Consider the following 11,141-nt stretch of genomic DNA (forward strand, 5'->3'; position numbering starts at 1 on the left):
ATGTGGGGAGGCTTTGTTGGTAATGGCTCCACAGGGACCAATTAACACTCCAACACTCTCCAACATTTCTGGACAGCGTTTTGACTGCACCTTCATCATTTGGTTGCAGCCGTCTTCTCTCAGTACCTGAAGTTCATGCACACCACATTCGCTGTGGGGCTCATTACAGCGCAGAAAGACCTAACAAGGCATTTCCCTCTAGTCTTCAAGACTTGAACTGTTCATGAGGGATGTCTCAGTGTTGCAGACAAAGTTTTCCAGGAGCACTGTCCAAAAAAGGAGTTGTCATATGTAAGGGTATTTTTTATCACAGCAGACACAGAGATGTCAGTGAGTGCGGCACAACCCCTGTGACACAGATGGCAGCTCTGTCAGGGAGAGGGAGGTACAGCCAGCATGGGGATAGCATTGTGGGGATGCAAGAGGGAAATGTAGTCAGTGAGAGCTGATAAGGGGATAGTGACTGCACCAGACAAAGATGGGAATTAATGTAGATGGAGGAGAAAGAAGCCTGTGGAAGAGGAGGGAAGAAGGAGGCCAGTTGCTTGTGGCCAAATGTGTGGTCAGTGCTGGTCTGGCTGGGTGTGTGGGAGGCATGGAATTTAGCTGACTCCCTCCAGCACCCAGGACTACATCCTGACGATAAGATGCCTCAACTGATTCAGCTGAATTCTGTCCCTATGGAAGTGTAAAGGGCTGTCCAGCAGAGCCAGGGAGCTGCAGGGAGATGTGTAGGGGCCTTCTGCTGCTAGGGGTGCTGCATGGGGCTGGGGGCTCACAGCTGCACTGCATCGTCAGGGCATTGCATAGGGGACTTTTCAAGAAGGACCAAACATGGAACTTTTGACCCTATGCTCAACTGGGTGTGCCTGACTGCCATCTTGAATCTGCCCAGAATGCCAAGTTAGGGTGCCATACCTACATTCAGATTTTGGTCAAGGTCTCTTAATCCTGAAGTCCGTTTTGCTCTGCTGTCTGTAGGCTGTGTGCTGGAGCTGTACATGTTGGTGGATGGGCATTCTCTAACCGAGTATTGTTGGTGTTGTTTTATGCAGAGAAGATGCCCCAGAGAAATATCCTGAAGAATCACACCGCTGGACCTGCATTTCTTTTGGGGTTTACTGATCATCCTGGGCTGCCAGGCGTGTGCTTCACCATCTTCCTGCTTGTTTATGTCACAGTTGTCATTGGGAACGGCCTGATTGTGCTGGTTACAGTGGCGGAGTTGAGCCTCCACAGCCCCGTGTATTTCTTCCTGAGAAACTTGTCCTTCTTGGAGATCAGCTACGCATCGGCCACTCTCCCCAAAATGCTGGTGTGTTTCCTGATGGGAGATGTCTGGATCTCCTTCTTTGGCTGTGCTGCCCAGCTGTATTTCCTGGTTTTGCTGGGAAGCTCTGAGTGCCTTCTGCTGGCCGCCGTGGCCTACGACCGCTATGTGGCCATTTGTGACCCCCTGCGCAACAGCCTGGTGATGAATGGGGGCTTCTGCGTCAGCTGGTGGTTGGCTCATGGATGGCTGCCATACCAATACAAGTGGGCAAGACCTATCAAGTGTTCTCCCTGCCCTTCTGTGCATCCCATCATCTCCATCATTTTTCCTGTGACGTCCCCCCTCTGTTGGAGCTGGCCTGTGCAGATACTTTCTGGAGCCGTGTGACCCTGCACGCTGTCATCCTGCTATTTGCCGTCCTTCCCTTTTCCATCATCGTCGCTTCCTACGTTAGAATTATCGGGACGGTTCTGAAGATGACTCTTCTCCGGGCAGACACAAAGCCTTTTCCACCTGCACCTCACACCTCATGGTGCTGACACTCTTTTATGGCTCAGCCACAGTCCTGTACTTCAAACACCGCCCCGCAGACACTGACAAATACCTTGCCCTGTTTTACACGGTTCTGACCCCGATGCTTAACCCTGTCATCTAGAGTATGAGGAATAGGGAAGTGAGGATCGCCCTGAGAAAACTCCTGTGGAAAAAGTAATACTCAGAGTAGGTGAAATATGCCCAAATAGTTACAATGAGCATTTGGCTGTTTGAGTGCTGGCATCCGGTATTGGCTCAGACACTTCCAGATGTGACACCTCTAGATTTGCTGCACCATCCCACAACCCACTGCATCTTACAGTAGGAATCAAAGTTTATGCAGTATAGAGAAGGGTGTGTGGGGGATTCATGTCACGTCATTACAGGGCAAGAAATGAGGGCTCCCTTCTCCCCAGCTTTTCAAAGTCTGTACTTGCAATTTAGTCTTAGTTGCCATATTATACTGCATATTATCCTTCCTATGATTGCTCTGTGCCTCATTAACGGTATTGAAGTCAGAATTCTGCAGGTTAAAGAAGAAGGAGAAGGGGGAAGGGGATGTCAGTCTTGCCCAGACTCACTCATAGCCCATCAGCTGTGCTATGTTTAATGCTCTACTGAGGCTGTATGGACCTGGGGAAGGTCATACATTTTGGCCTCTGATTTATTAAGATCTGAACTGAAAGTTCAAGCCAGAAAGAAATGACGTATTCTAACACGTGTGTAGATCAAGTTATGTCTCAGTAACCTGGTCAGTCACCTCTCAGTTCAGACAATGCAAAGCCTTCTTGTTTTTATCCCAGCCAACGCTGCAATGCTCAAATATTAAAAACTCCATTTGGATGTGGTGTCCAAGAGTGAGCAGAAAGCAAACGTGCCTGGGAAGGGGCAAACAAACAACCTCTGTATTTATTAACCTCCAAGTTTTCAAGAGAAAAAACAGCTCAAAAATTCAGAGATGCCGACATGCTCCGCAGCACTGTGAGTGCAAATGGGTTGTTGTGGTCCTGAGCCCCACGATTGCTCCAGAATTATAGTTCTGTATCATTATCCTTTCACTCATTCTAAACGCTACAACTTCTCTGAGATTGGGTTTTTTTTCCCCCGGTTTTTCCATAATGAATTTTAGAACCAAACGGTTTCAGACTACAGCACTTACAGAGTTGGTGGACATGGGAAAAACAACAGGGGTTTGTGCTGAGATCTTGAACAGAGCATCCATCCTTCCCTAAGTTGTTCACACTCAGTTTTCTCAGTGCTGAAGGACAGTGGGAGTGTCGCAAAGTCGGTTCCCTTTGAAGCAGAAATCCACGCACAGCTCTGATGCTGTTCTCAGATTTGAGTATTACCATCATTTCTGTTTGCAAGCTGGCATTTGTCGGTGCTCAGTCCAGTCAGAGCTCTCTCGGTTTATTGCAGTATCAGAACAGAACTCCTTTCTTGTGTTCAACATACGTCTTACATACCATCCCCTTTCAAATTCAAATCAGTTAATTGGCCCTGAATTGTCCCAAACAGCAGCGATGGAGGATGAAAGATTTCTCAATTGTGAAAAGATGAACAGCACATGCAGAAGAACCTCCTGTTTATCAGTACAGCAGCCTCAGTGATGTCTCAATACAGATAGCTCCTCTCCCATTTCTCCAGTCATCCCTACCTTAAGGTTAGGAAAATGAACACAGGGCAGGATTTCCCATGTTTGGTCCTCCTTCTTGAAAAGTCCCCTCTGCTAGGTCCCATGCATGCAGTGCAGCTGTGAGCCCCTAGCCCCATGCAGCACCTCTAGCAGCAGAAGGCCCCTGTGCTGCTGGGGGGCTCCTTCCTTCCCCCCCCCACATCTCCCTGCAGCTCCCTGGCTCTGCAGGACAGCCCTTTACACTTCCATAGGGATGGGATCCAGATGAATCAGTTGAGGCATCTTATCCTCAGGTTGTAGTCCGGGGTCCTGGAGGGAGTCAGCTCCCTCCCATGCCTCCCACACACCCAGTCAAACAAGCACGGACCACACACTTGGCCACAAGCTTCCCTCCTCTTCCACAGGCTTCTTTCTCCTCCATCTACATTAATTCCCATCTTTGTCTGGTGCAGTCACTATCCCCTTATCAGCTCTCACTGACTACATTTCCCTCTTGCATCCCCACAATGCTATCCCCATGCTGGCGGTATCTCCCTCTCCCTGACGGAGCTGCCATCTGTGTCACAGGGGTTGTGCCGCACTCACTGACATCTCTGTGTCTGCTGTAATAAAAAATACCCTTAAATATGACAACTCCTTTTTTGGACAGTGCTCCTGGAAAACTTTGTCTGCAACACTGAGACATCCCTCATGAACAGTTCAAGTCTTGAAGACTTGTGGGAAATGCCTTGTTAGGTCTTTCTGCACTGTAATGAGCCCCACAGCGAATGTGGTGTGCATGAACTTCAGGTACTGAGAGAAGACAGCTGCAACCAAATGATGAAGGTGCAGTCAAAACACTGTCCAGAAATGTTGGAGAGTGTTGGAGTGTTAATTGGTCCCTGTGGAGCCATTACCAACAAAGCCTCCCCACATCCATGTGTATGATCAATAGATATCAAGACGTTATAATCACAATATAATCAAGAGAGTTAGGCGAAGTAGACAACGATAACAAAAAGAACAAGTGGAAGAGCTTACCTTTATGCTGGGCTCACCACAAAACACCAAGAGAGGAGATCTCCAGAAGAGATCCTTCCCCACTGGTAGCCAGCTCTTGAATAGGTCTAGGAGGGGTGCAGCCTGCCTCCACCCTTTCCAGCAATGGTGAGATTGCCTTCACCTGTGCTCCTCTGGCTGACTCATGGCTTGCCTGAGGTGATCAATCAGAGGTTCAGGCCATGACTCAGCAGTTCCCATACACTCCACCCCTTCACGGCGTGAACCAATGATCAGGTTAACTAAAGGGTAAGCTTTCCCTAAGACAGAGATCCGCTATATCGCGACGCTTATACAATTTTATCGCGACGTGTGTTGGTACAATTCAAGACGAGTGATGATCAGTGCATGTCCATACTCTTCTATGGGCCAGTGCTTGATGATATGACTGGAGGCATTAGGTCCTGAGGTGCAGGTCCGTTCTATGTTCCATCAGTCCCATGCAGACCATCACCGGGTGTTGTACGTGATCTGACAGCAACACTGGAACGCTGGATGGCGTTTTGTTCCTTCCGGTGGTCCTGAAGGCTCACAGACTCACAGGGAGTAATACAGATGTTTCAGAGGTACCAGGAGGGGAAGGTCTGCTCTCCAGGGCAAGATACAGGCCGTATTTCTATCCTGGGTCAACACTTCCACCTGTACTGGGGCACGTCCTGGCCGCCTGTACCACACCTTCTGGCCGGATGTCTGCGGTGCATAATGATATCAGGCACCAAAGGAGGTGTCCTGATCTGCCACAGGGACACGATGGGGGTCCATTTAGCAATAAAGATCGGAGTGTTGACCACAATATCAGTAGGCCATGTACTTGTTACTGGAGGGACTGCTGAGCCTCCCACCTCCAACAGTCTCCCCCAGGGTGCAAGTAGGCCACACCACTTGGGTCCTACCTGCACCTTCCAGGGCCATTTTATTTTATGGGTACCCGGCTCTAAATTTTCAGGGGCAGGGAGCAGAAGATTATTTTCATTACCAATCTGGGGTCTTACCTGATGATCAGTGCCCGTAATTTGGATCCTAAGCGGGGTGGCCCATGTCGTCTGCAACATTCTCAGGGCACTGGCTCTGCCGTCTCGAGGTCTTTCATTCAGGTCCCGCAGGGTTTCATACAGTCTTCTCATCCACCCCTGCAAGGACTGGGAGTCTGTCTTCAGGGCAGCCTTAAGAATACGTTATAACGTTCGATGAGGCCTGCCCCCGTTGGATTATATGGCAGGTGGAATCGCCATTCGATGTTATTTTCTTCTGCCCAGCGCTGTATCGTTGCACCAGTAAAATGAGTTCCTTGGTCGCTCTCGATGACTTGAGGTGTCCCGTAGGCAGACGTCAGTTTAGTGAGTGCCTTGATGGTATATGCCTGGTTTGTTTTCGGTACTGGATAGGCCTGCAGTAGCCCACTTGCAGTATCGACACAGGTCAGGGCGTATCTTGCCCCCTCAGACCGAGGAAGGGGCCCGATGTAATCGACCTGCCATCGCTGGAGAGGATTGTGTCCCCTAGCAAGATGGGCTGTTGCTTCGGGCAACGATCTTGGACTCATCTTGGAGCAAGCATCACAATCCTGGCATGCCTGGATGATATCAGATAGTTGTATGGGCAGTCCCCATATTTTAGCAGCTGCCCACATTGTCATTTGTCCAGCATGCCGTAGCTTCTGATGTAACCAGCGGGCGATGTTCTCAGATGGTGAATTCTCAATCCATCGAACTCAGGCCAGTGTGTCGGCTTCATCATTTCCCGGTGACTGTAGGGGCTGGTGACCAGAAACATGGTAGACACGTACAGTCCTGTGTTTGACCGTATTCCATATATCTAACCACATGTCTTTGCCCCAGATCGGTCGGGTGTGGATAGTCCATTCCTGGGTGGCCCACTGTGCAATCCAAAGAGTGAGCCCCCGGTACACAGCCCAACTATCTGTGCAGATGTTCAGGATACCATCACCGGGTTCCTTGGTTATAACCATCCACACGGCTCACAGTTCTGCCCATTGGCTGCTCTGACCATCCCCCTCGTTGAACCAGATTGTCTCGGTGGAAGGATGGTACGCTATTGCTCTCCACTTGCTCGGGTTGCCCTTGCTGGACCCATCTGTGTACCAGGCATCTTCAGGGATAGGATATTTTCCCTCCTGAACGGGACTCTTCTCTGGTGGAGCGACCAGTATTTCTTTTGGTGCATCACTGTGATACGTCACTGGGCCTAGGATCTTCTGGAGTTCTTCTTTCAAGGGTGATGAAGACAGACTGCTCCTTTGGCTGAGATAGGCGACCCATCGTGCCACTGTTTGTGCTTGGGCCACCCCTGTCTTAGGAAGGTGGGTCAGATCTTTTCACCCACCCCTGAATTGGCAGAGTGGTCTTGACTATAACTGCAGCTGTTTGAGTTATTGGCTCTACTGCCTGTAATGCCAAATAGGCAGCCAATAACTGTTTTTCAATCATACTGTATCTTTCTTCTGCTCCGTGCCAAACCTGAAACCAGAAACCAATGGGGGTCCAAACAGAGCTCTGGCGTTGCCACAGGCCCCAACCAAAGCCGTCTTGAGTAACATGAACATCCAACTCGGCTGGGAGGGTAGGATCGAATATACCCAATGCCTGGGCTTGTTTAACTGCCAGTTTTGCTTGTTGGAAAGCATCCTGTTTGGTTTTCCCCCAGTCCCATAGCTGCCCCTTTTTTGTGAGTCCGTATAGTGGCCTTAGCAGCTGCGCTAGGTGAGGTATAAAGGAACGCCAGTAACCCAATATACCTAGAAACTCTTGCAGCTGCTTTGATGTTGTAGGGACTGGGAACGCCTGAACCTTATCTATGACAGCACTGGGTAGCACTTTGGTCTTTCCTGACCAAACCACCCCCAGGAATTGTACGGACAGGCCTGGACCTTGCACCTTTGGGGGATTTATAGCCCATCCCCTCTGTTGTAAATAGGCGGTTAATGAATCTGCTGCCTGTCCTACTGCCTCCAGTGAGTCGGATGTCAACAGGAGATCATCAATATAATGATATAGGTTAACATCATCAGGTTTTCTCCAATCAGCCAGGTCACGCGCCACTAGATTGTGACAATACGTTGGTGAATGCACGTACCCCTGTGGCAGGACCTGAAAGGTCCACTGCCTGCCTCCCCACGTAAACGCAAACTGATCTTGCGATTCCTCAGCAATTTGGATACTGAAGAATGCATTTGCTAGATCTAGGACACAATGATAGGTTTTTATCTCCCTACTCAATGTGTCCATTAGGGAGGCAATATTGGGTATGGCTGCATGAATAGGCGGCGTGACCTTATTTAATTCTCTGTAATCTACTGTCATCCTCCATGTGCCATCCGACTTTCGCACTGGCCATATGTGGGAGTTATACAGGCTGTGTGCAGGTCTTATAATACCCGCTTTTTCTAATTCCTGCACCGTTCTCGATATTTCATCTTGCCCACCCGGGAGTCTATACTGTCTGACATTAGTAATCCGGCGCGGTTTCGGCAGGCAAACAGGCCCATGTTTCGCATGGCCTCTTAATATTGCCTGCATGGCCCGGATACTGATACATTTCTGTCGAAGTCTGAACTCTCCCACGGTTGTTTGGAGAGCCAGACCCCATAGTATATCTATGCCCAGGATGTATTCTTGGACTGGGGCAATAGACACCTTGTACTCTCGGGGTGGGAGATGCCCAACCCCCAGTTTTAACCATTTTTGGGTGACAGGAATAGTCTGTCCACCAAAACCATCAATCATCACTCTGTCACCATCAAATTTTCCCGGATCTCCATAGATAATTGATGTTTCTGCTCCCGTGTCTACCAATGCCATAACTCTCTGAATATTTTTTCAGGACCAATAAATCATTAATTCTACATAGGGCCTCCGGTCCCGTCTGGAGGCCCTACGGGGACTAACATCCCTTGTCACTCCATGAATTGTGCTAGGGCCAATTCTTTTGCTTCCGACAGCTCAGGCATTGTGGCCCGAGGCACCTGAGGTGGCTTTTTTTTCCTATTTGGAACAATAAAATCTTCTAGATTCCATTTTGTTGTTGGAACCCTCCCTATAGATCTTACCCTTGATTTCTTAGGGTAGCTCTGGAATTTTTGATTGTCCTTTAGTTGTCTCCAGAGCTGGAGAAGGACATGGTTGGGCTGGCGGTCAATCTTAGCAAATTGGACCCCAGCCCAAATTAAATCATTAAACATTTGTTTTCGGGATACCCTTATGGGTCCCGATGGAGGAGCTCGAGTAGCCGGCATTTTGGTTTTATTTACCGGGCAGGACCTCTGCTTCCTCCAAAAACCGAATATTGCACCTAGTCTGCAGGCGTTCTGTTTCTCCCAAGTCGGCAACTAACTGGGCAGCCTGCTGGACTACGGCTTCTGACGCTACAAGGGGATTTAATATGGAGACTAGGGTGCCGTAGAGATGGGAGGGAGCTTGCTGTAAAATTAAATCTCTCATCCCTGCTGAAAATTTAACCATATCAGGGCCATCAAATGTCTCTTTATAGATAGCCTCTCTTACACCCAGTTCGCGGGTATAATTTTGAAGGTCCTCCATGGAGGACCACATGCAGGTATGTAAAGGTATGTCTGATTTATTCGACCATATCATACAGCAGGCCACCATTAACCATTCTAGTATAGAATGGTTTTCATCACGATATTGATTACCTACGTATAACCTCTGTCTGAGAGCAGGATGGACAGTCATGGTGGCCAACTTGGCTATTTCTGGGCCATTCACCAAGACACTTTCTGCCCCAGAATCCCCCAGTCTTAATAACCAAGCGGGCACACTTTCTCTAGGCTTCTGCCGAAATCGCTGTACTAAATCCATTAATTCTGTTGCTGTGTATGGCCGGGCTGTTACATGTAAATGAGTCTGGGCAGGGGGCCACTGATCAGGCGGCACCCCTGCCGGTCTGTCCTGTACTTTTTTTTGTTTTCTGGGTTACGACAGGACGGACTTCCAGTGGATCGGTCAGAATTGGACATTCAAGGTCTGATTTGGATTTCTTGTTTTCCTGATCAATGAAGTCTTTTGATTCAGGAGTCTGGTCATCATTTATTGAAATGCTACGAATTTGGCCTACGGGAAGATGTAGAATTGGCTTCTTCTTCCCTGTTAAAACGCCAAGTTCGTGCTCCAGCTTTTCAATGCGGTCTTTCAAAAGCTGATTTTCAGTTTCTAAAGTATTATTTCTTATATCTGCATGATTTAAGGCACTTAATAATGGCCATGCCACCATGGATGCAGCCAGTTGTCTTTCGTTAGTAATGAGGACATCCTTGCCAAGTCCTTGAAAATAGTCCGCCATGCAATATGGGGAGATAGTGCCCATAACGCATAAGGAACCCCATTTTTCAATGACAACAGCTAGCTCATAATAGGGCGATCCCTCAAATCCTGGGATCTGCCCTAGAATCATTTTCTCTAGAGGAGCATTGTTCACCCCCTTGGCCCATTCATAGAAATTCCAAAGAAAAGACAAGGTGTTAATTTTAGTATCTTCGGCCTGCCTGGCTCGCCAAGTGTATAACCAATTGATATCAAGATGTTATAATCACAACATAATTGCATAATCAATAGATATCAAGACGTTATGATCACAATATAATGAAGAGAGTTGGGCAAAGTAGACAACGATAACAAAAAGAGAGTAAGTGGAAGAGCTTACCCTTATGCTGGGCTCACCACAAAACACCAAGAGAGATGATCTCCAGAAGAGATGCTTCCCCACTGGGAGCCAGCTCTTAAATAGGTCTAGGAGGGGTGCAGCCTGGCTCCACCCCTTCCGGCAGCACAGGTGAATTGCCTTCACCTATGCTCCTCTGGCTGACTCATGGCTCGCCTGAGGTGATCAATCAGAGGTTTAGGCCGTGACTCAGCAGTTCCCATACATCCATGTTACAGCAGATAATTGGAGGTTGTGATTCCCAGCAGGCAAAGGCCCTGTGCAGGTGCTTTGAGTTGAGGCAAGCCCTTGATATGGCTGATGCAACAGAAGGGTAGGGCCATAGCTGCAGCCTCTGGGAAGGGTGGTCCTGTCCCTCTCTGATGGCCCAAGGCTCTCACACGGTCAGTGGGATGTGGGTGTGGAGTGTTCTGTGAGAGAGAATGATAGGACACCTACTGGCCTCCCTACAGGGCTGTAAGGAGGCAAGGAGGCCCCCGTGGCACGAGGACAACGTGTGCCCTCCTGAGCCTCAGCAGCAGACACAGCTGCCACATCCTAGAGGATAAAGACCTTGGTTTTCTGTCAGATCCCTCCAGCCTTGCCAGTGCTGTTGGCCATCTCCACCAGAGGCTGTTCCATGCAGTCCTACACCAGTCTCCTTTTCCCTGCAGGCTGCAGACACTCACCTCGACTCCTGCACTGGCACTCACCTGGCATTGCCTTACTCTGATGGTTCTGCAGTCTCACTAGTTGTTCCTTGTGACACAACAGCATGGACTGATCACAGAGTCCAGATGGGCATCTGTCTTGCTCCAATTTATTGGAGGGAGAGGAGGTTCTTTTATTATCTATATACCCGGCATGAGATTAAGAAGCAACAGTTCAAATGTTGTCCGACCAGTTTATTACAAATCTTAATTAGGGAGATGGGGAAGGGGAGGACGGACACTATTACGATTTAGGGTGATGGGGAAGGGAAGGAGG

At 48.9% G+C, this 11,141-nt stretch overlaps 1 protein-coding gene across 1 annotated transcript; it reads left to right on the forward strand.

Moving 5' to 3' along the window:
- Positions 1-1,060: 1,060 nt before the first annotated feature.
- Positions 1,061-1,985, forward strand: LOC306956629 (olfactory receptor 10AG1-like; the record flags this gene model as incomplete). Its single annotated transcript, XM_079547897.1, is given in 4 exon segments — positions 1,061-1,493; positions 1,496-1,750; positions 1,753-1,925; positions 1,929-1,985. Coding segments are annotated over 4 exon segments (918 nt in total).
- Between the last annotated feature and the right edge of the window lie 9,156 nt (positions 1,986-11,141).

This window comes from Tetrao urogallus (assembly GCF_951394365.1).
Source record: "Tetrao urogallus genome assembly, chromosome: 34".
Lineage (NCBI taxonomy): Eukaryota > Metazoa > Chordata > Aves > Galliformes > Phasianidae > Tetrao > Tetrao urogallus.